This window comes from Uloborus diversus, chromosome 6 (genome assembly GCF_026930045.1).
Source record: "Uloborus diversus isolate 005 chromosome 6, Udiv.v.3.1, whole genome shotgun sequence".
Lineage (NCBI taxonomy): Eukaryota > Metazoa > Arthropoda > Arachnida > Araneae > Uloboridae > Uloborus > Uloborus diversus.
Window position 1 is genome coordinate 133791761 of NC_072736.1, and position 26231 is coordinate 133817991.

General features: G+C 35.2%; 1 protein-coding gene across 1 annotated transcript in view; it reads left to right on the forward strand.

Moving 5' to 3' along the window:
• Positions 1-26231, forward strand: part of LOC129224992 (voltage-gated potassium channel subunit beta-2-like) — a 144890-nt gene that overhangs the window by 100136 nt on the left and 18523 nt on the right. Inside the window, exons 7-12 of the mRNA XM_054859539.1 lie at positions 5506-5550; positions 8586-8629; positions 8990-9076; positions 10472-10557; positions 22848-22968; positions 23737-23831. Coding sequence (XP_054715514.1) covers positions 5506-5550; positions 8586-8629; positions 8990-9076; positions 10472-10557; positions 22848-22968; positions 23737-23831 — 478 coding nt within the window. The remainder of the gene's footprint in view (positions 1-5505; positions 5551-8585; positions 8630-8989; positions 9077-10471; positions 10558-22847; positions 22969-23736; positions 23832-26231) is intronic.

Here is a 26231-nt window from a genome sequence, read left to right on the forward strand (position 1 = left end):
ATCAAAATGGATATTTCGGGCGTCTATACGTTCTTAGGTACATATGTACGTGTGGTCGGGTCGAAAAAAAACTCAACATTCATTTGGGGGTGACAAAAATGGAAATTAAGGCCGATTTTTGAGTGAAATTTTTTTCGCGAATACAATACTACCTGTTTTGTAAAAGGAAGTAAAAAAGCATGGTTTGTTTAGAAGAACGCAGCACGGCAGTAAAATACGCTTTAACGAAATTGTTTACATGATTTTTATCTATTTTTACTTCCTTTTACAAAAAAAGGAAGTATTGTATTCGCGAAAAAAATTTCCTTCAAAAATCGTCCTTAATTTCCACTTTTCTCACCCCCGAATGAATGTTGAGTTTTTTTTCGACCCGACCACACGTGGATATATGCCTAGAAACATACAGACACCTGAAATATCCATTTTGACGACCCCCGAGTTAATTACAACGAATGTTCTCTTGACGTCCGTATGTACGTATGTATGTGCGTATGTATGTCGCATAACTCAAAACGGTATGTCCTAGAAAGCTGAAATTTTGTACGTAGATTCCTAGTGGGGTCTAGTTGTGCACCTTCTCTTTTGGTTACATTCGAAGGTTCCTAAAGGGGTCTTTTGCTACTTTTTGGGGGGAAATCATTGTTGATTTCGATGTAAACTCAAGTGGTGTTATTATTTGTTTGACACTTGGAGATATATCGCCGGTCTTTTGTCGCCAACTTGGCGACAAATTTGGCGACCTTTTTAAATTTGGCTTCAATTTGGCCACTGTTGGTGGTATTTAGAGATTAAACAATTGAATCACATTAAAATTTCCAATAATGTGGAAATGACTTTAATTGGAGTAAAAGGAAGTCATATGATGCACACATCAGCACGTTTAAATGTTGAAAGCCATAGTAGGCCCATGTAAAACTTTTTTGTTTTGCATTTTAGATTTAAAAAAATTCATTCATTGTGCTTAGTGTTGTAGAGATTTTTTTTCCCCCTTTCGTATAAGAATTTATTGTGTCTGATAATTATGTTTCATTTTGTATGTGAGAAACAAATAAGTGAAATAGCTATGCTCAATAAGTATAATATCGTGTTTTAATTTTGTTTTTTGTACACATTCATATCATGCTATTTTCATTTTGTGCCTTCCATGAAACATAATTTCGTTTAGTTTTGATTTAGAAAAATTAATAAACATGATTGCATCGAGTTTTTTTCTTGCAGTGAACAAAAAAGTGATAAGAGTTAAAATCAAAAGAGTCTTTTGATTTTAACTCTTATCAGATTATCCAAAAATGCCCCAATTCATCAGATCTTGACTTTTGGGAATCCTTTCATATTTTGAGGAACAGTTCTAACTTAGTTAACGATCTTAGTGCAGTTCCATATTTTTCTAACATTTGGCTCCCATATCTTTAATACTGTCCTTTCCCCATTCCCCCCCCCCCTTTTTTTCCCACTCATTTTTATCTATCTTCCTTTGTTTATTTTTACCTTTTTGTCTTGATTGACACCCCCCCCCCCCCCAATTTTCTTCTATTTATCTTTATTTTTCCTTTTTTCGAATATTTTTTGTTTCTGTTTATTTTATTTCATGGTTTTCCATTCAGCTTTTCCTGTCTTGCGGTTCACGGTTACTGACAATTTCTTTTCCTTTTGTTGAAGCTTCGGCTTAATCCTTGTCCAATTGAATTCTTTCTTTCTGGGTCGTACCTAAGAGAAAGCTCCTAGCCTTTGCTTGCATTCCTATTGGTTCCTGATCGGTTTATAACTTTGTCATTGGTGTTTGGCTAATCCGCTGTTTTTATCTTTTAAGCTGCATGCTTATCTGCTCTTGGCTTTTGTCGGATGTCTTTTCATCCATAAGCTCATTATTTTTTGCATTGAAAAAGGCGTTCCCTGTAACGCCGAAACACGTGTCTGCTGTAATTTACAAATTTGTGCTTCTACTTACGTTGTTTGGTCTGACTTTAATAATATATATGTTTCGTCAAACAAACAAAAAGGAATAAAATTACATTAACAGTAGCTTTCAAATCTTTATATATTAAAAGATTCGTTGCCCGGCTTTGCCCGGTCTACCTTGAGAACAAAAATTGTGTCAAGTGACATATATTCAGCAATTAATTCAAAGAATAACTTACTAACTTAAAGAATAACTCAAATAAAAGAAAAAAAAAACACCATGCAAAATTACCCTTCCAAACAATGACGACGTATATTAAAATACTTTTAAGAAATTAAAATGCGAAAGATGGATTTTAAAAGCGTAACCATGGAAACCATGAAATAAAATAAGTTTAAGAAATCAGATGCAAAATAAGGGAATATTCAAAAAGCGTAACCATGGAAACGCGAAAATAAAATAGTTGACAACCTGAATCAAAATGACATATTTCGAAATTGATTTAAAAACGCTTGTAACTTTTTTTTCCTTTGAAGATAGAAGCTAATTTTTTCGACCATAGGTCGAAAGAGATCTGGACTAAAAAATCTCGCTTTTTCCAATGCTGTCAAAAAGAAAACTGTGGGACATTTCCTTAACTTTTTATTGATAGATTTAATGAAGAAAGTAGTGCCTAAATGTCAGCTAAGCCTAAAAAAGCTCGTGCTAAAAACGCTTATTACTCCTACCGTAATTAAGTTAGAGCATTGAAAGAAATTGTTTAGAACGCAGAAAATTCTACCCTTTTTAACGATATATAATATTAGTATGTGCAAGTAATTTTTCACCCTTTTAATAGCCAATAATAGGCAATTTACATGAAATTTCGGCCTAAATTTGAATTAAAAAAAGAGCTATTTATCGGATTTTTTCGAATTATAGCCTATGTTACTCAGTAAGAAAGCACCTTTCATATAGTGAAAGAATTTTTCAAATAGGTGCAGTGGTTCCGGAGATTACCTCGAACACACAAAAATCCGCCCTCTCTCTTTATAATATTAGTAAAGATAATAAGCTCTACAAAGAGGTATACTGTTGTGAGTAGATAAAGGGCAGTAACTGCAAATTTTTCATTTTGTATTTTTGTCATCGTTGTACGTTAGCTTTATTGTACAAAGTTGCTTATTTGGTTTCAGCTGAAAAAGAGCGCGAAAAAACCGTCTAATGGGGTTGTTTCCATTAGTCAAAAGTACTAGTTTTAGTTGATAGAAGGAGATGATGTTGATAGAAGGAGCAAATAACAAGTTCTGTCTAGAACTAGACGAGCCTACTTTCCTGTATACCCATACTACTTTCTAGTACCTGATCAATGTTCTCAAAATAGCTAAAATCGCAAATTGTTTCAAACATATTTTTCCAATATTTTAAGCTACTTTCTAGGAATAAAATATTCCTCACTCATCTAAAAAAATTAGATGCGTAAAAAAAAGAAAAAAAAAAACGAACAAATAAAATCGCAGCAACTTTTAAACAAAGCAGCTAATACACTTTTTTCCATTTAAAAAAAATTCTTCAACAGCTTTCAAAACGAAAAAAAAATAATAAAAATTAATAAGCTCATTAAAATAAATACATCCTATCAAAAAAAAAAAGTTTCTTTTTCCCCTGTTGCCAAAAATAATTTTTTAAATGAATTAATGCACTTATCAAGATAAATAAAAACAATAAAATGTCAACGTAAAGAAATACTTTTCATTGTCAAAAAAAAAAAAATCGTCTGCGCGTATCTTTATGTAGAAACATAAATGACTTCGAGTTTATTCACCGAAAACTGAATACCTAAATAAAAACTTTAGCGTTAAAATAAAAACAAATCACATCAACAATAATTATTTCACAGTTAAAACCATAGCGTCGGAGTCGGAGTCAATCTAATTTTGGGATGAAGGAGTCGGAGTCTAATATCCAAGAATCGGAGTCAGTCATTTGTCCGTGTATAAATTTTTGCCAAAGCTAGGAAGTCATAGTCGAAGTCGGGGAGTCGGAGTCCGATTAATTGTCGGGCACAGGAGTCGGATTCGGATTCAGGTGCCCCTAAATTCTCGGACTCGGAGTCTGGAGTTCGGCGTTAAGAGCTATTTCCAACAAAATTTGTTTGAAGTAAATCCGCCTTCAAGTACGGAATCTACATTGACTTTCAGTTTCCCCGTAGGCGCTAATGTTAAGGGATTTGAACTGTTCAAAATTGAACAGAAAATTGTTCAAATCAAAAAGATATTTTATATACAAGTTTTTCATCAAAAGCTTTTTCCTACAAAGTTTGTTTGAAGCAAATTCGCCTCACAGTTCGGAATTGCCTTGAATTTCCCCGTAGGAGCTAATGTTAAGTTTTTTTGAACTGTTCAAAATTGAACAAAAAATAGTTCAAACCAAAAAGCGAAATATGGGAATGAGGTGTCCTTGCCGAGATCTTTCGAACAAAAAAAAGTTTGTTCGAATCGGACTATTCATTCAAAAGTTATTAGGGGGGGACAGACGGACAGACCGACAGACAGACAGACCGACAGACAGACCGACAGACAGACCGACAGACAGACCGACAGACAGACAGACCGACAGACATTTTTCCCCATCTCAATACCCTACTTTCCAATTTTTAATTTTTCGATATTTATTTAATTATTTTATTTATTTTTGACTTTTTTTTGTTTTTCGGGATATTTTTAAGATGCATTAAGCCTTCTTTCATGCTTTTTTCTTCTTTTTCTGACTTTTACTGGGAAAGTAGGCTAAAAATAACATGGAGCGAGGAAAATCTTTTATTTTTCAAATGTTTATTTTTGAATTAATTTTTTGAAATGTCTGATTTTTCAAATAAGGCGTGGTCTTTATGACGTCATAAGTGATGAACTTCGGCGCGTTGGATGCTTACTGTCTACTGCGTTTCCAGATTTTGATAATTGAGAAGCGAATTAAATATTGCACCCTACACTTGCTACCAGCTATTTCGTTGTCAGTACATGTGAGTAAAGAAGCGAATTAAATATTGCGCTCTGCGCTGATAGCGTCACTGAATGACATTTCATCACTTGTGATGTCATGTGCAGAAGTGTAAAAATGAAATTGAATCTGCGCAACGATTAAAATAATTGCTAAAAAATATTAATCTTTGTAGTATTATGTAAAAAATGGTTAAATCCTATGTTTTTAAGCATGCTCTTCCAGAAAAAAATACTTTTAAAATTTCGGAAGCGACCCCATTACAACATTTTCCTATTGTTGTTTTAATGTATTGTTTGCATGGGACTCCACAATTGGGAAAATTATAGTTAGTTATCCTTTTTTTAAATTTTTTTTTAAATACATTCTCGCCCTCTTGATATTCTTCTACGCCTCCCCCCCCCCCCTAGGGGAGCGAGTCTCTTGGTTGAGAATCACTAGTATACAATATGTGTGTGTGGAGGAGGCGAGTTAGAGATCTTAACGAATTAATATGTTTTCGAGTTAAAGCTAATTTTCTGATTTCGTGACAAATGCAAAATATTACCTAATATTTGATACCAAATTTAGGATTTGCTTTTAATGTTTCAGGTTTTGTAATATTACATAGTTTCCGTTTTTTCCAGACGTTCGAGCTACATTGTTGCCACAAAACTTGTGTGGGGAAGCAAGTAAGTAGCTTTTGTTTGTTATTTGTTACTTATTTGTTTACTGAATCAAGAGCTTCGACTGGCTATACTGCATCCGATAAAGTTATTGGGTGAGTGCAAAAGTTCGTGCGGAGTTGCAATAGATGGCGTTAGAACGGGCGTACCGTGTTGTCATTAATACCACTATCTACGTAAATCAGATCGTTGGAAAGGTGACGTGTGCAGCTTTCATTCCAATCAAAATAATTTGTGCAGATACAAACTGCTTCGAGAAAGATTACTTTTAAAATGAGTGTCGATAAAGGGCATTTACGGTATGTTATGCTTTACGAGTTTCGGAAGGGAATAAACGTTGCAGCAGCCGTAAAAAACATTCAAGACGTTTATCAAGATCAAGCACCAGCTAAACGAACTCTGGAAAAATGGTTAGCAAAATTTCGTTGAGGAGATTTTAAGCTGGAAGACGAGCCACTCTCAGGTCGACCTTCCGACATTAATGACGACGTTTTGCGTTCTTTAGTTCAAAATACTCCGCGAATTTCAACAGAGGAAATTGTTACAGCACTTAACGTTGACAGATCAACCGCTTTCCGGCGTTTAAAAAAAATCGGATTTGATTTAAAACTCGATATATGGGTGCCCCATTTGTTGACCGAGAGCAACAAAATCCAGCGAATTTCTGCTGCCGTATCTTTACTCGGGCGACTCAAAATCGAGCCGTTTTTTGGATAGATTAGTGACGGGCTATGAAAAATGGGCCCTGTACAACAACGTTCAGCGCAAACGCACATGGAAACAGGCAGGTGAACATGGTGACGCAATGGCAAAAACCAGTTTGCACCCGATGAAGGTAATGCTCTGTGTTTGGTGGAATTGCAAGGGTATAATTTATTTTGAGTTTCTCCCCACCGGCGAAACGATTGATTCGGACAAGTACTGTCGTCAATTAACTAATCTGAACCGAGAAATCAAACAGAAACATCCGAGCTTGTCAAATCGCAAAGGCGTAGTCTTTTATCAAGATAACGCTAAACCACACGTTTCAAGACAGACGCTACGCAAACTGAACAGCCTGAAATGGGATGTCCTAACTCATCCACCGTATTCTCCTGATATCGCACCATCGGATTACCACTCATTCCGGTCATTGCAAAATCATTTAAATGGAAAAAAAACTTGACTCTTTGAATGCCTTACAAAACGTCGTGTCTTCGTTCTTCGAATCTAAACCACGCAGTTTTTATGATCGGGGCATCCGTATGCTGCCAGAACGTTGGAAGAAGATTATAAACAACGATGGAGAATATATCATTGATTGAATAAAGAGTTTTGCTTGCCTAATCACTGTATGACTTTCTTTCACAACTCCGCACGAACTTTTGCACTCACCCGATAATTTCGTAATTTTATTTATTTATTTTTGTTGTTTTTTGGTACAGAGCACTGCGGGGAAAAATTCTTTTCCAAAAAGAGCTCTAAGAGTTCTTCCCCGCATAAATATTCTAGGAAAATTTTTAAGCAACTCCAAGAGTTGGAGAATGTTTTAAAACAATCACTTCAGCTCGTTATTTCTCTCGGAAATAGGGATGTGTCGTTCATGAACGAACGAATCAAAAAGAACGACTCCTTAAAATGAACGGTACAGTACGATCTTCTAAAAAATGAACATCAGTTCTTTTGAACGGTGAATGGAGTTTAAACATTGCACTGAAAGTGCATTTGTCTTAGTTTCTTTGTTCATTTTTACTTATATTAGACTTTAAGTTATTCCACCCAAGTAAACATAGTTTTGTTTCTCTTCTCTACTTTATAATAAAGCATTCGGCATCACTTGCTCTTAAACTTTTTGTCGCTATCTTGTTTACACTAGTAAATTGATAAAATAGGTTTTGTTACTTATTTTGAATAATTTATATTTGGTAACTTTTTGTTGAACTTTTTAAAACTTTAAATAACTTTTTTTAAATGAACGAAGTTATTTAAACATATGTAAAAGAAGTGAACTATCCTCTGGTACACAAATCATTGAAAAGAACGACATTGCCCAATGCCCATGCCTATAAAGAAGCGACTTCAACGCCGGGGACACTTCCGAGCCCAATTAAGGAACTGCTGGGGGCCACTACTCGGAATTATTACTTTCTGTAATAAGCTTTGGTTTTAAAATAAATCCCTCGATCATTACCTTTTCTTTAAAAAATTTTCTTTAACTAACATTAAAATGTTAGTTTCATGTACTGATTTTGCTGAATATTTTATGAAAATAAATAAATAAAGAGGTTTTTTAATGAAGCTTTGTAAATGATTTCTGTTTTAGTCATTTTGTTTTTCTTGCAATTTTCGGTTTAATACTTTGTATATGTCTATAATCAAGTGACTTTGTGCAATTAAAAAGGTGTAGTAAAAATATCCTAAAATTTTATCAAATTATGTCGTATGTTTTTTAAATTCCGACCTGGAACTCTGAATCAGGTTTATTTTCTGGAAGCAAATAACCAATATAAGCAAGTAAAGGATATAACGATGCCAAACATTTGCATTGCGCTGAGTTAGACATTTTTTGTTCCGAGTATTTACTTATTATTATTTTTTTTTTAATTTAAGGTGCAATTTGTTTCTTCATTTTCTTCTAAACACTTGTAGTTCTTAGTGGTGTAAGTAAAATGTTTTTCCTTTTTTTTGTCATTCTTCTTTTAACCGTCCAGAACCGTTCAAATGAGTGACTTGAGATCTCTCTCGTGAGAGAATTTTTCTCTCACTAGCTATTCCTCACAAAAATTGTTTAAAATGTTTTTTAGTTGAAAATATGTTACTTACTATTTATTCTAAACGCCTCATGTTACACAAAATAATAAGGCTTACTGAAACAAATAAAATAGTTGATGAAACAAAAAGTTTTTTCTTCCTTGGTGGGAGTATTTTGCTCAGGACGGAAGTTCTGCAGGGTTACTCTGCCGTTCAATTTAGAATATATTTTCATCGTTTGCATTCAGAAAGTATTGAAAACATGACATGTAACCTTCCAACAATTTTATTGGTTTAAATTTTTTTTCCAGGTTAGATAGCGACCGAGGACTGTCGAGAAAATTTATCCTGGAAGGTAAGGATAAACTAGTCTTCATTTTAGCACATCAGACGTTAAATTCAACAGTAACAGATTGGTGGTGTTAAAAACAGTAAAGATATCTGCATGATCATTGTGCGCAAATTTTCTTTCTTTCTTTGTTTTTTTTCCGAAAAATTTTAAAATTTGTGTTGCTTTGCCAAAAGTGATCACATAAAAACAAAGAATTTTAACTTGTTACTTTTATGTACTTTTTGTGATTTTAAATAATCGTGGCTAAAAGGTGTAATTTCTATTTCTTGCTGACTGTATTTCTATTTAACACTATTTTTCTTATTTTACTCATGTCAATTATATTTTTTTAAAGTGTAAGTCATTTTTTTTACTACAATTCAGCTATAGATGCCAGTTTGCAAAGGTTACAAATGGAATATGTGGACATTGTCTACATCAACAGAACGGATCCCATGTGCCCAATCGAAGGTAAGGCTCATTAAATGACTGAATTATACAATCTGCTATATGAACTGAGATGCGATATTCTTCCGTGTGTAGGTAAAGGGCAGTAACTGCAAATTTTTCATTTCTTTGCATTTTTGTCATCTATTGTACGCAATCTTTTATGTACAAGCTCGCTTATTTAGTTTCCGCTGAAAAAAGGCGCGAAAACGATGTCTAATTCCAACATTTTCCTATTGTTAGTATTGAATCCAAAACGCGTTTCTTCAAATATCTCGAGAACTCATTTCTGCAGATACTGCCGTTTACCTGCACACGGCAGTATTTACAAACTTATTTGGACGAAAAATTATTCTAATATTTGAGAGCTATTTTTTTTAACCTAAACACGACTGCGAAAAGAACACTACAGTGAAAATGAACATCTTTTATTTGAAGTATTTGAATACATTACCCAGCTACTTCTCTGCATTATCATCGGTCTAATTGAGACATTTGTGGTAGCGTGGCTCCATCAATGCCAACCCTAGTCATAGAAGGCAACAAGCTTCTTCCTTGCGCTTGTCTTAGCTAAACATTGCCAAATTTTCATCAGAGCAAAACTATGGAAATCGGAAGGAGTCAAGTCCAGACTGTGATGGTCGTACCTTGAACATTTTTGCTTCCTTATTCGAAGTTTTAACACTATTTCCGCACATTGCTGCTATTCATAAAAGTTTTCCATACACATTACTCGTTCGTCGTTAAATTCATGTTGCATTGCAACCCTTCGCGTGCAGAAATCGAATGACAGCTCAGAACAGGATTTTCACACTGTGCGGGGGTTTCTATTTTTCTAAGTATGTTTATGTACTTCGAGCGAGCTCAGAACTGACAACTATGGCCTGAAGTGACAGACGAGTGTACTAGACAAGAGAGACTGCGCAATACATCTACGCGCAACGCCATCGGATGTTCCATTGAAAAGAGATAAAATGGAGAGGTGAAGATTTTCATTGGTGAGACCAAGACCCCAAGTCACGTGATAGATGTCGAAGCAAATCATTGGAAGAAATCAGGTTTCTTTCACTTGTTTCAAGAAAAAATAAGTGCCAACCATTTGTCGTTGTTGAGTCACGTGACTTGGGGTCTTTGGGTAAGCTTTTGCTAAGCCAATGATTGGACCTGCTCCCTCCATTTACTAACTCCTGCTCTAAGGGTTGTTCACGATAATCTTTTGTGTCTGTTTGTGCGTGTGTGAACGTTCGGAGGTTGAAAAAAAAAGTAGCACTCGTATGTGTATGTGAGTGTACAGTGCATGCATCCTCTGCTTCTAAAATATGCGTATTCGTTCAAATTGGAGTCTTGAGTATTAACTTTTATTCATGCTTTATGTTCTTCAATTACCGACAAATGCTGAAGTATTTTTTTGAATTTCAGAGGTAGTTCGTGCCTGTACACACGCCATTAATCACGGCAAAGCGATGTACTGGGGTACATCACGATGGACAGCGATGGAAATAATGGTAATACTTCTTTCAGTAATACACGAATAGATCTTTAAGTTTGAATATAGCATCATATACTACAACGAATTTTTAAAAAATGCAATTAAATAATTAATTATGCTGTAAAACCCAGAAAGAAACGAGTAAAAGCCTTAATAAACTAGTGACAAGTTAATTTTTCGGTGAAAACTTAAATTTTTCAACTTCTTTTTAAATCCAAGTAGAAATTTTTCCGAAATATGAAATTCCTGTATTTTATTTGTAAGAAGATACCAAAATTCACTTGCCTCTAAAATTTAAGATACAATCAGTTTTGTTTTTTTTTTACTTCTAATTTGCAAATTAATGAATGCAGAAATACCAAATTTGAAGGAAATGTGCATTAAACAACTATTTGGGCCATTATCAGAGTTAGAGTGGATCAAATTCATTTCAACCTAATCTACTTCAGCTCTGAACTCTTCGTTTATGAATGTAACATTTCATTGCCAAAATCTGTACAATACATTTAGGGCTGAAGTTGATTAAATCGAAGTGGACTTGATCCACTTTAGCTTAGCATGCCTCATTTATTGAATGCATCATAGAAATTTAAGTGTTTAATAAAAAAGATTCACAATAAAAAAAAACTCTTTGAAAAGGTATATAATCTTTTAGAAGAGAGTAAGTACATCCAGTTTTATGTGATACTAGTGATACCCGCACGGCTTTGCCCGTAATAGAAAAATCAAAAAGCCTTTTGGTTCGCCTGTATATTTACAAATAATGTATGGTGAATTTTCTCGCCAGTTGGCTTGTGCCCATCTTACGGTTCCACGTTATAATAATTTCGTATCTCGCCAATTGGCTTCTGCCTATGTTACGGTTCCACGTTGTGATAATTTCGTAATTTACTCGTCCATCTTATGATATTTCTTTTCTTAAAATTGGAAAAGAAAAAGAACCACATCGAATGTTCGAAAAATCGCTTCGAGGCGCACACCCCCATGCTACAAACTAACTTTGTGCCAAATTTCATGAAAATCGGCCGAACGGTCTAGGCGCTATGCGCGTCACAGACATCCTCCAGACATCCCACAGACATCCTACAGACATCCAGACATCCTCCGGACAGAGAGACTTTCAGCTTTATTATTAGTAAAGAAAAGTCACAGAACTATTATTAAAAGGGGTTCAATAAGGAATGTGTCCAACCCTTACTAAAATGCATTGGCGGTAGGAGCTATTGATGCTGTCAATCAGGGACACCCTGAACTTAAATTTTTGAGAAGGAGAAAATTCTCATTTTGCCGAATAGAGCTCCAAATTTCGCCAAATGATAATAATTTTGCCGAAGGAACTCCAAATTTGGCCGTACCGTCAGACAAAATTCCCCGAATAGGGAAATTTTCGGAACATTAAGTGACCTCCCGTGACCTCTCTTTGGGGCACCCCTGCTTCCAATTAAGTTATCGGACACCAAAATGGGAAGTTAAGATTAGACACGGAGGCGGAGCAAGCCTAGTTCCAGTTCAAAAAGAATTTAAAAAGAGTTTGACGAAACGTATGACTGCAAAAATGCACATGTCTGGCGCTACAAAAAGATGCCTTACCCGTTTTGTTTAAACCATTTTGGGAAAACCATTCTGAAATTCTCTGACTGTTTCAGCTTGTTGGCCTAGCTAAGTGTTGCAATGAAAACACTGGGGGGGGGGCGCATTTGCGAGAAAATTGGAATTGGAGATATACCTACTTTTGCAGGTACACGCTTCGTATAATGAAATAGCAGAATATCAAAAAAACAATCACCTTTCGTTAAAAAATGGGAAAATTTCAGTGCTAATAGAGACACTCGGAGTTTTTTTTTTTTTTTTTAATGATTCTAGAAACATTTCATGCATTAAGAAATCGGAAATTCACTCAAACATTTACTTAAACATACTTTTGCACTTTTTATTTTAGATAAAAATTTATTATCGTCGAGCTAAAGGGGAGAACAAAAAATTCTTATTTTTAAAATATTGCATTTGAGTGTTGTGTTTGTTTTTAAATCTAAAAGAGCAAACATTAAAAACGCTAAAAATCTTAATAGTATATTTCTGTTCTTTCCATGTCATTTTCCATTTCACCCTTTAAAAGTTTTTTCTTTCTTTCGGTGCCAATTTCCATTTTATCCTCTGAAAGTTTTTTTTCTCATTCGGTGCCATTTTCCATTTCATCATTTGAAAGTTTTTTTTTCATTCGGTGCCATTTTCCATTTCATCCTTTGAAAGTGTTTTTTTACAGAGTTAATCACTTTTGTCAATAATTTCCAAAAATGAGTTTTGCAATTCTAAACAATGTCAATGAGCATTTTTATGACTTGAAACAAACGATATGTATAAGAAGAAACATATCAAAGTTATAGAAACACTAAATCAGAAGAAGTTAAGAAAGTGGTGCCCATTCAATCACAAAAACACACTTACATATTTCAAATTTCATTTGTTCATGATGATTAAAATTTCTTTTCCCTTGAAAACCATATTTTATGCATTTACTTTGAGATGAAACTAAACGAAAACGCTGCTCAACACCGAAAAAAAACGAAGTGCCACGCATAAATAGTTTTTCTGGAAATGTTTGTAACAAACTGAAGTGAAGAAGACATGAATAATTGAAGACCTCCGAACGAAAATTAACTCTTCTTCTTTCCAGCGAAGTAAGTACCGCGTAGAATTTTTTTTTTTTTTTTTTTTTGAAACTTTAAGAGAGACCTTTAAAAGTTTCTTAGAAAATAAATGTTAGATACTTTTTTCATCCTTATTTTTAGACTATGCATTTTAAGCTATGTGACTTTAAATATATTATATGGCACCACCGAGCTATGTAACTGACTGGAATGTTAACTGCCGCTGCAGTAGAAGTTGCATATAAAAGGAAGCTTCCCTTGTAGAATACTTTTCCCTTTTGGCTTACTTTAGGGTGGCTAAAATAAAAGCAGCATGTACAAGATTTACAACATTGACAGTGGCACAGGATGTATCTTTGTTCATAAGCAATAGAAGTGCCTATTAGGGAAAATGCTGAAAACAGCTACCATTGTCATCAATGCTGTAGTGTGTTCGAAATTTCGAACTGGAAGGCAAGCGTAACAGTTCTTTTCTGAGGGATAATGGCAAATGAGTTTTCAATGGTATACTGTACCTTTTAAGTGTGTGAGGTTTTTTTCCCCGCATACCTGACTCTTCAATTAACTCAATAAGTAAAAATCATCGGGAGGGAGATCGGGTGATTGAGAGACTTCCAAGAGATTTGACTGTCTCTGCTAATTGTTCTCTTCTCACCAAACACCTCATGTGCTCGTGACAAGGTTTTCGTGGCGACATGTGATGTCGCATCGTCTTGCCCAAAACACCCTTACTAATGTAGGCCGACCAGTAAATGAAAACTTCAGCGCAATTTCATTTTCAAAAATTCATAGCAAGAAATTGTACCATTTGGCTCATGACAACAGATGACATATGAGAAATGTACTTCCAAAACAGATTAAATCCTATTTTGGGGAAATTTTTTTTCTTTCTCAGAATCTTTTATGTAAGCCCTATCGACCCATGAATTTCTTTTTTCTTGAAATGGTTCATATCTACTGTTCCTATTCCTATTCAGAGTCACTACTGCCTACAACTGTATTTATGTCGAGGACTGCATACTAAGTGCCTTGCCTCCATTATTTTATATACCGATAGATGGCAGCACCATCACCGGATCGAACAGTTAATGAGAATTTAGAACTAGTCCAGGAGCTAATAGCTACCTGGTGCTAGCACCCCCAGAGGTATCGTTTCACTTGGAGGACATTGAGACCACGAGCATATTTAACGTCGCCCAGTCCCCTTTAATGACGACGGTGGGTCTTCGACCATCGAGGTTCGAACTCAGGACCCTCCGGCCCCGAATCCAACACTACCGATCGGGCTACCACGGCCCATATCTACTGTTAAAAAAATGCATAAACATAGGTTTTACCACCTAAATGGTGTATATCCATCCCCTTATTTCTCACCAGGTCTTTTACAGCTCAGTGGAACTTATCCCTTATTTGCCGGTACCCACTCATTCACTTTCATATCAAAAGGGCACATATCCAACCTTGAATTTGCCACTTCTAATTTAAAAGTAGTTCACAAATAAAATAGCGGCGCGAGGCACTGACTGAGCATTTCCAGTCAAGTGTGATACCCGTCCGTATTAAGAGATCGCAGCACCTTGCGCCTTGTGCAAGTCTGTACTCAGTTAGGCAAGCGCTACCTCAAATTGTGATTACTAAATTAATAGTAAATAATTAATATTACTATTAAATAGTGATTGATTCATGATTGAATTGTGATTAGTTGTGATATAAATTGTGATTATGATTGTGATAAAAATTGTGATGTATTAATACCATCAACGTTGTTTGTTATTTGAATCGGCTTGGGTGGTTTTATTGTTCATGCTTTAAATCGAAGGCCCTTCTTTTTTTCTCTATTTTTTTTTTTTTTTTTTTTGTATTTAAAATATTTAATGTAAAGAATAAAGTAAGTACAAAGGAATAAAGTAGAGTAAAAAAAATGTATTAAAAATACATATATATATATATATATACAGTCAAACCTTGATATCTCGAACCTCCTTATCTCGAAACCCTTGATGTCTCGAAACAAAAATTTTCCCCAGCATTTTCTATAAAAACCCCTATGTATTTTCCATAGTTATCTTGAAATTTATTTTTCGAAACCCTTGATATGTCGAAATTTTTTGCACAGAAGCAAGTTTCAATTGTAGTTTTGCTTCGCCAATTTTTGTAGTAAAACCTGTTCCAGGGACAATTGCTTAACGTTTTTCATCCCTTTTCTTGGAAATTTGTGAATAGGGGATTGGGGAAAGATAATTGGGGAGTGTTGCATGAAGGGGGTGCAGTGTTTCTGTCGAACATGTTGTCCACTTTGAGGAAAGGGGTTCGATTTTTCGTCCGTCAGTTTTCAAGCGAAAACGGAAAATGCGTTCCTCGTTTTCTTCATTCAGCTTTTTTAACTCCTACAAAATGGCTGCTGAGAAACTTTTGAATGTGAGGTTACTGGATAAAGATAAAATTAGAGTTTTTAAATTTTTAGGTGAAAAAACCCAAGTTGAAATTGTTGTTCATTTCAAAATCTCATCCTGTGCACTTTCGACAATTAGAAAATTTCAAATCTAGTGAAATATTGAAGATTACTTTATTGATCGTAATTCGATGTGGTCCAGTAGTACGTATATAAATGCATATAGCGTACGTGCGTGTAAATGTGAGAGTTAGTAGTGTATATTTTTAAAAACCTTGATAACTCGAAAACTCGATATCTCAAAAATTTTTCCTGTCCCGAGAGATTCGAGATATCAAGGTTGTACTGTATATTGTTTTAATCTAATAAAGTTTATTTCTGAAGAAAATGCGTGTTTTTTTGCAAAAGAGATTATATCCACTGTTCTACACCAAAAAGGAATATATCCAAAATACAATTGGCAAGTTAGGACTGGCAAAATTGAGGAAAAATTCCTACACCTATGTCAACTGTCACTTCGTTACTCTACCAAAACATTGCGAGAAATTCGAAATCCTAACAGTTAGTGTTTGTGCGTAAAACTTTTTTACGTTTTTCCAAAAAAATATCAAGTTTGATATAATCCGTTTTAAAAGTAAACTCCTCATATATAGTTATTTGTCGAAATTTGGGAGAACTTTTATAGTAGTACTGTATCAGGTTTTTCGGGAACCTGAAATGAAAAAAAAAAATTGCCCCAACACAGTGAATGAACACCCCAACTAGTGGACAAACTCAGCATTTTCTAGTTGTTTTCTTTCTGGCAATGTAGAGAAGGAAGTTACTACACCGAGTTCATCTAAGAAAACTCTCTTGAAACCCCATTTTTTCAAAAAAATTACGTGCTGATCATACCAAGGCTGCGGAGTCGGAGTCAAAGAGTTTGGAGTCAGACTCCTTTTGGGGTAAAGGAGTCGGAATTGGACTGATTTTGGGGTAAAGGAGTCGGAATCGTAGTCGCAAGTCGAAGGTTTAAAGTTCCAGTAGCCGGAGTCTGTTGTTTTTCCTCAAAGTTCGCATTTCTGCCAGTATTGTCCGTTTTCCACAAGAAGACACTTGACTCCACCCCGTCACGTAGTATCGGATTATTCTTTTTCGCTGTTTTCGGCTGGAGGTACATTCGGATTATAGCATTTTGCTGTAAAAGCAGCAGTTTTTAAAACATAAGAATAACTAAAATAACAACAGACAAGTGAAGCAAGTGATGTAAAGGACACTAATGTGCAAATTAAGCACATTTAAAGCACATTAAAATGCACGCCCAAGTTAAGGATGTCTGGTTTTGTCTCCTTTAGAAGCGCGTGGATTGCTTACCGATCACCCCCGCGTAAAATGGAACCCTGCGTTGAAGGAGGCGTGGCGAAGTGCATTCTCGTGAAAAACGGACAATACTTGCAGAGTTGGAATCGGAGTGATTTTTGGATAAAGTCGAAGTCAGAGTCGAAGACTCTAAAATTTCCGGGGTCGGTCATTTTTCCTACGACTACGCAGCCCTGTTTCATACACTGGTCGGTCTACCCTACAAGAAACCTTTTTTTTAATGTAAAGAAGTGAGCTTTTTGATAAACTGGTATCCAACAAAAGCAACGAGACAGATCAATAAATTGTTTTAAAAGTGAAAATAGCGGACTTACCGATAAACCTATGAGAAAATACTAAACTATTAAAGAATCAAGTAGAACTAAAACTTTTCTAAAACATCCCAAACTAATGTTCTTAACTTATGCTTAACTACTAAGAATTTGATTGGCTTGCCATTCCTTCAATTTGCCATTCGGCGAAATTTGGAGTTCCATTCGGCAAAATCATTATCTTTCTTCCAAATTTAGAGTTTCATTCAGCAAATTCAGAATTTCCGCCTCCCAAAAAATTGAAGGTTCGGGAAGCGGGGCACCTCGAACTATGTGTCCCGAACTAACTGTCTGTAATGTGTGTATATGAGGATCGATCCAAAAGTAAGGTTCCCATCAAATTTACAAATATATAGCACTGTCTATTCTCATTGAAAGAATCATCGTTGGGAAAGTAAAAACGTTTCTCTATTTTTATACATAATCGCCATCTTTTTAACCGACTTCAAAAAAGGAGGTTATGATTTCGTCATGTGGCTTTTTATGTGTGTTTTCGGATTATTCCAAAACTACTGGACCGATTTGAAAAATTCTTTTTTTGTTTGGAAGGGTATACTTCCCAGATGGTCCCACTGTAATTTGGTCTGGATTTGATAAGGGGTCCCGGAGAAATCCAAGAAACTTCGAATTTCGCACGCTGTGGATACATACAGCTTACGTCAGCGGGCGGATAACGTCACAGGTCCCGTGGTGTTTCCGTGACCGGTGTATTTTCGTATCTGAGTAGGTTTAGTTTTAAAGATTAATTTCGTGTTCAGTTAAATTAGTGTTTAATTCAGGATCAGTGGGTTGTCAGTTACGTTAGGTAGTAGTTTATAGGAGGTCCCGACTTCAAAAGGTTATTAAAAATTAAGAGATCGTACATTAGTTAGGTATCTAAAATAATTCATCGTATAGTAATTAAAATCAGTATTTATTTTATAATTGGGTGATTAGTTTAATTGATTTTTGTACTGGAATTGTAAAATAAATGTCATTCCTAGGTGTGGGTAGTAAATAGTATGTAAGTGTAATCGGTTATTTTTTGCTTTTTAGTTCTTTTGTGTTTTTTGAAGGCGTTTTTTTTTTTTTTAAGTAATTTTTATGTGCATTATTGTCCACGATCCCTAACTTCTGTGTCGAGTGTCACAGAATTAAACCGCCAACCCGTTGAGGAAGCATTTCACCCGTTTTTGACTTCGCCGTCACTCCGGAAACGTTTACCATCAAAGTATTCCTTAAAACTTAGGAAACGAGTGGTTATCACTAGACTCAAGCTAAGGTATGCAATCAAGAACGGGGTGGTTTGTTGACTGTCACGTTTAACTCTGGCGGTGGAATTCTGTGACACTCGATATAGAAGTTGAGGCACCGTCGACAATAATGCACAGAAAAAGATGGCGATTGTGTATAAAAATAGAGAAACGTTTTTTTTTTCCAACTATGTAAATTTCAGTGAGAATAGATAGTGCTGTATATTTGAAAATTCATGGGAACCTTACTTTTGGGTCGACCCTCGTAAAAATATTGGTACTATATTGTTGTTGTTTTGACCTTAAGTATTCTATTTCACTTTCATCATGCGCCATGATCAGATTTTCCTTTGCAATTATATATTTGCTGCGAAATTTCAATAGATACTTTAGTCGCAAGAAAGATAAATGAATTAATTACTTTTCCGGTTAGAGATAATTGCATTTTTTTCGGCAGAGATAAGGTTATTTAATTATATTTTTCCGCTAAGAAATTGCTGGTTTCCTATGACGTTTTTATGTAGATACGATCGCCTTACATCTTTTAATTGACCAAAAGAATTTTTCTCGGACGACTCATGCGGTACCAGACTGTATTATTTTCTGCTTATCTTTTGCTGCATTACTTTTATGAAAAATCTGATTTATATGAGGTTTCTCGTTCACATCGGTGATAGTTTTTACTTCCTTTTACAAAAAAGGAAGTATTGTATTCGCGACAAAATTTTCTCGAAAAATCGGCCTTAATTTCTATTCTGCTCACCCCTGAATGAATGTTGAGATTTTTTTTCGACCCGACCACACGTGGATGCAGTCGTCCCTCGCTACTTCGCGCTTCGACTTTTGCGGCTTCACTACATCGCGGTTTTTTCTTTTTTTTCCAAATATAGTATAGTTTGACCACGAAAAGAAGGCGGATGACCTTGAAGCAAAAATATCATTTGTATCATTTGTAATAGTTTGTTATTATTTTGGAATAGATAGGATTAGCAAGACCATGCCTCTTACTTTTCGGTGCTTTCTGGCAGATTCTGCCTTTTACAAATGATATAAATAATGTTTCGCTTCAAGGTCATCCGCCTTCTTTTCGTTTTCCAGCTTTAATTAAACTTTTTTATGCGCTCGTGTAAAGTTTTTACTACAAAAGAATAACAAAGTATGTCTTTTAAGTAAGGTGAGCTCTTTTGAGGGGCTGTAGTTGAACTAGTTGAGGGAGTGGAGGTATATAATCTCCGAAGAAAGTGAAGGGAATCGCTGTCTCATTTTAACCGTTAAGCACTAACTGAAAAGTATAAATCACTGCATTATTACTAAGGGATAAACACCTGTAGTGTATATGGTGTTCAACAATGTACTAGTTTTTTAAGTTGTGTACATAATACCTTTAATGAGGATGAATATTGAGGAAAAACGGGGACACATACGGTCACTAACTGGCAATTAATTTATCATCAAACAAGTTGAGCTATTTTCATAGATTAGTAGTAGTGTGTAAGAACTACAAGTGGGTGTGTAGTTTATTTCCAAATAATTAATAACGTGATGTCTTTTTAGTCTAGTGTATTATTTTGTACAATACATTGAAAACTAGAAATTTAATGATAGCTAAGAGTGCTGTTTCATGTCCTTTAGGGTACTCTATCTAAAAACCTATTTAAGTAGTCGTAAGTAAGTTTTATGTACTCTAATAAGGAAAATTTCCGGTTTATAAATACAGAATCCTACTTCGCGGAAATTCAGTTATCGCGGTAAAGTCTGGAACGAATTAACCGCGATAAACGAGGGTTGACTGTATATGCCTAGTAACGTACTGACACCCAATATCCATTTTGATGATCCCCGAGTTAATTACAACGGGTTTTCTCGTGACGTACGTATATACGTGCGTATGTATGTTTGTACGTATATGTGTATGTATCTCGCATAACTCAAAAGCGGTATAACTTAGAATGTTGAAATTTGGTACGTAGACTCCCAGTGGGGTCTAGTTGTGCACCTTCCCTTTTGGTTGCATTCTGATGTTCCTAAAGGGGTAAAGGGTCTTTTACACCTTTTAGGGGGAAAGCATTATTAATTTCAATGTTAACTCAAGTGGTGTTACAATTTGTCAAACACTTGGTGATATATCGCCAAGTTTTTGGCCGCCAAGTTAGTCAAGTTTTTTTTTTTTTTTTTAAATCTGGTTTTAATTTGACCAATGTTGGTGATATTTAAAGACTTAACCACTGAATCACATTAAAATTGACAATAATGGGAAAATAAATCTGTGTAAAACGTTTTTTGGTTCCGGTTCGCAAGAAACTAAGGGTGGAAATATTTAGTGTTTCCTTGCTTACTTTAAGGCGCTATTATCATTAAATTGGCGTAAAAGAAAGTCATTTGATGCACACATCAGCTCGTTTTTTTTTTTTTTTTTTTTTTTTTACTTTTTTTTCCCCCCAGCTGTAGCCAATGGTGATACAATTTAGGATTGTTTATGTGGAAATTAAATTTTCAAAGCTTCTCAAAACAAAATATCTCAAAGAGTACTTAAAACGAATTGTAAAAAAAATAATAATAAATTTGATTGGTGAACATGGCACAAAAAAAGGTACCGGGTGCCTGAAAAATTCCTTGACACCTTTTAAAAAGTCATAGAAAAGTAAAAAATTGTCTTATAACTTTGCGGTTTGTACAAGAATAATTCACAGGCTCAAGAACGTTTTTATGATGGCATCGTAAAAAAAAAAAAAAAAAAAAAAGGAATGAAAGAAATGACTTCCAAATTGTGTTTAAAGGTGAAGCTGTAACATCATAGTAAGAAAACCAAACGTCATATGAGGTTGTTTAATCGCTTTATTAACCAGAAAGTAATATCGTCATTACTAGTGTTGAGTGTGTGCACCGTTTGTTGCTCAAACCACTTGAGGACTAATTTATGAAAAGGGAACATATCCATTTTCCGAAAATGTTCAGAAAGTGAGAAAAACGAATTAGGGTAAGAGCAAAATAGTTTTATCAACTAATTTGGGTACACAATTGAGCACAAAAGCACAGCAAATCATGACCCAGAGTAAGAAATTTTTTTGTAAAAAAAAAAAAAAAACAAGGAGATATCGCCATCTAATTTTCGATATGTGCCCTTTTGAACGAAAACCTGAATGTTAAAAATTCGTATTTCACCAAAACTTTAATATTTCACCTTATCATATTCTCTTATCGAAGTACATGAACCTAAAAGTAGTGGATTAAAATTTGAGGATTTTGGACATGTGTTCCTTTGGAGCTAAAAGTCTTCGTACTACAGATTCTTTCAGGATCTGTGCCCTTTTGTTCAAAATAAAACGTGCAGAGGACGGATTTGTTACCTTTTGCTCAAAAAGGCACAAATACAAAACAAATCGTGAATCAAAGAAGTATTGGGATTCAAACTGCATATTTTTCGACAATTTGTTGCTTTTCTATAAATATTTTAATGTGTGCAGGACTTTTCGGACACCCTGTATAACAAACAATAATAAAGATCGAAGGACATGGGGGACCTTTGGAAAAAATTTTGATGTTAGTTATAAGGCTGCATATTGGTTCCCCTGTATTTGAAGACATAACGTATTCCTCAGGAGCTGGCCTCCAATCCCTTCATGTGGTACCACGGTTAGCGGATATCCACTATCACTTCATGATTTTGATTCAAGTGTCCCACCCAGATGGAGGCTCCAGGTCTCTTAGGTTGCAAATTTTACAAGACATGTTACTTAGTCTAGAGCATCCGAACCAAATAGATATTCGAGAAATCTCTAAAATACTGTAGTTCGAAACTTATGATTGACACTCAATAGATAGTCACAAGTCTGAATTTTCTAAAAATGTCTCTACAGCATCAATCCTGCCAAAACACCGGGTGGGAGGCATAAATTTAGGGTAATACTTAAATGTTGTGAGACAAAACCCGATAACTCTTTGCAAGAAAACGTCATACGCTTTACTATTTTGCCTATTCATTTCTCTGAATGATAATTTTTTAAGAAAACAAATATTTCACCGTAGAACTCCAATCATCCGAACTCCTACTATCCGAATCGGTGATTAACCGAATCTCTTTCAGAATTTTAGAAAAAAAAAATAAGCCGGAACCGTTTTGGGATTCGCAAAATAATGATTCTGTCTGTGCCCTTTTTCCTCCCAAAGCTAATCAAACAGTTCACTTTGACCAAGATATTCAATAATGACTTACATTTCAGTGTATAACACTCATAACTACTTTAGGGATATTCTTTACTAGTTTTTGTCTGAGTTTGCGCTTCTGGTTTAAATGTTTCTATAAATAATTTTACTATAAGGAATTTTATGAATTTAAAATAGTGTTGTCGTATTTTTCATCTCAGGAGGCCTACACGGTGGCACGCCAATGTCATCTCATTCCTCCGTCCGCAGAGCAGACTGAATATCATATGTTCCAGAGGGAAAAGGTGGAAATTCATTTACCAGAGCTCTTTCATAAGATAGGTAAGCGTTTATGCTTAAATTTGTTCACCAGGTGAAGTGTTTTTATTTAAAAAGGGCGTCATTAGCATGTACCATGCGTATACTTAGCCATACGTAACTTAGATGGAATTAAACGAAGATAATTTGTGGGTGCTCCAACTCCAAACAGGTAATTCAATATAGTTTACGATATTATTATTATCATATCTTAAGGAATTTGTTGGAACAAGATTTTTCAAAATGTATTATGTTCTTTGCAATTCTTCAATGAAAGGAATAAATTTTACAGTTACACTTTTCAATCAGAAGCGTAGCGGGCTTCCCCCCCCCCCCTCGCCCTCTACCCACAAGTACACGAGAACTTTTAGTGATGGGAGCAATGGTTCGGCGCATTGGTCGAATTCCCTTTTGAATCGTCTTGCTCTTTCATGGCGTTTTTGGTCTTCCAATAACATTTCAGGACAACTTCCATTCTTCCAAACTAAATTGATTTCCTGCCATGCTGTGATAATTAATCATATCTGCAATACTAAAAAGGCAGCACGTCAGTGACAGTTTAAGTGTGAGTATTTTTTTTTGGGAGGGGGGGGGGGGACCTTGTATACATGAGGACTATTATGTCCAACAAGCTACTTCTTAATTTATAGTTTTGGTTACGGAACTTACTGTTTGTAATGTGAAATGCATATCTTGTTCAGTAAATAATAATTTGAAGTTTTTGGCGAATACATTTTTTACATATTCTGTTATTTTAAAAAGTTGTGTCAAATGTATCTTTTAACTTTTCAGGTACCGGCACAATAACTTGGTCTCCCCAAGCCTTTGGACTCCTCACGGGAAAATTCGATGAAGGTGTTCAACTTCTTTCGAGGGGATCTTTGAAAGTAAAAAAACTTTGTTTGCTTTTATTTCTCTTCCGCTACAAAATATTGTGGAAAATGAGAATTTCATCAGATTGCAATGCCACTTTAAACATGTAATATTCTGGAAAAGAAAATATCGCACCCCAGCAAACAAAGTAACACAATAAACAGAATTTGGGAAAATTAAGGTTTTACGCATTAGCAGATTTTAGTGACTTGATCTCAGATATTACAATTTGCGCAAAAGCATTATGATGTGAGGTTTACTGGCTAGTTGTTTTTTTGTCTAAACTAAATTAAAAACGCATTCTGAAAGTTCGAAATTTTCTCTTCTAATTTATGAAACTAGAAAATCGCCCGTCAAGCGTCAAGGTATGACGGAGGAAAATTGCTTCTACATTTGAATGAAGGCATTACCTGTTTGATAGTTGAGATTGTAACCCTAACTCCAGTGGATGAACCCTAAACTCCAGTAGATACTGCTCATTGTTGACCCCTTTTTCGTTTCTTCATTCTCCTAAAACGAATCTTTCCAATAAAACAGTTAAGTTACCGGATCCAGTTCAGCCTTGTTAAAATAAAGCATTTCCCTGCATGTCAAACATTACCAGAAAATATTATCAAATTATCATACCGATGCCGTGGTGCGAGTTTCATTGTTGTGGACGTCAGCGTTACTCGATCAGTGAATTGGCTATTATATGTATGAAGATGCACAAAAACATTACGATGTGATGCTTACTGGTAAGTTTTTCTTGTCTAAATTAAAAAAGCATACTTAAAGTACGAAACTTTCTCTTCTAATTTATGAAACTTTAATGATGTGTTACTATCGATTATATATCGTTTTTAAGTTATCTGGCACCAGTTTTGTAAACTATTTTTGCGCGAGTTTTTTCACAAGGAAGAGCATTAAATTTAGATTTCATATCAATAGTTAGTTCGCTTTTCCAAAATCTTGCGTTGTGTCACTTTCCTTGCCGTGGTACGATGTTACTATCACTAAAAATTCTCGCAAAACTACAGATCATAGGTTTACTGTCATCTTAGAATTAATTACTTGTGTAATTTTGGTTGCACCTGATTTGAAACATAACGCTCCTTTTTTGCCTTTTAGTAAAGAGAAACCCAAAAATGTATACGGTTTCTGTAAAGAGTATGCAGTAGGGTTTCCAATCCCGAATCCCGCGGGATCCCGCAGGATTTTTAGCGGGATTGGTCTCGTGGGATTCCCAATCCCACAAATTTTTTTTCTATTTAAATGTTTTCCAACTTTTGTCGCTCATAAAACGGTTATTTTCACAAGCATCATCTGAAGTTTGAATCTTCTTCTCCGTATATCTGCAAGAAGAGCAAGTAAAACTGTGTGTCTCATATAGGGTTTCCAAACCCAATCCCGCAGTATTTTTAGCGGAATCAATCTCGTGGGATTTCTTTCGCAATCTCGCGGGATTCCCAATCCTGCAAATTTTTTTCAATTCAGATGTTTTCCAGCTTTTGCCGTTCATAAAACGATTATTTTCACAAGCATCATCTGAAGTTTGAATCTTCTTCGTAGTATATCTGTAAGAAGAGCAAGTAAAACTGTGTGTCTCATCTATGCAGATTTCAACTTTTGTTGTCTTGACTACAAAAAAAAAAAGAAAGAAAGAAAGAAACATTTTTGCAGCAAAACATTTTTTAAATTTTTTTATTATGTTACGAATTGAAAAAAAATATACGTATTTCTAGCCCAAAATAGTGTTACATAGTGTTATCTCACGATTGTACAAATGATTCAATACAAAACAGATTTTTTTCTGGTCATAACCGCACAGCCAGAATTGACTTTCTGATGGAGAAGAGGGGTACATAACAATTCTCTGACATGCATATAAACTATCGTAATTCGGCTTGCACTGTATAAGAAAACTAGTGATGTGTCGGATCGTTAGTAATGTAGAGGCGTAGATACGGATACGGATTGTTCGTGTCTATATCCGCGAATTCCGATACGGATATCAACTATTTTTTACCCAATTTAATCCCCGTCCAAGTGTAAAATTTGTGACGGAAGGTATTGCTGTCAGGGTAAAGGCACAACTTCTTCAGAAAAATCTATCCACACATCGAAAACATCGTCAAGATCGTGATTTATTCGTAAGTGATTATGCTAGGAAGTGTAGGGGAGAGTCGATAGGAATGGGACGGCGGGATGAATGGGACAGCGCTGCATTTATGCCGAAATAAAATATGAGAAATTATTCGTAACTTGTTCAGTAGCAAGAGTCTAAAACTGCTACATCTACTGGAAAAACTAGATTTTTTTTGAGCAATCACGATTGCTTATTGTCCTCACTTGACCGTCCTTGGCGTCTGGTTCCTTTTTCAGCTTGGACCAGGTGCGTCTGCAGCACCACCGCACACCGTCCTCTGCAGGCG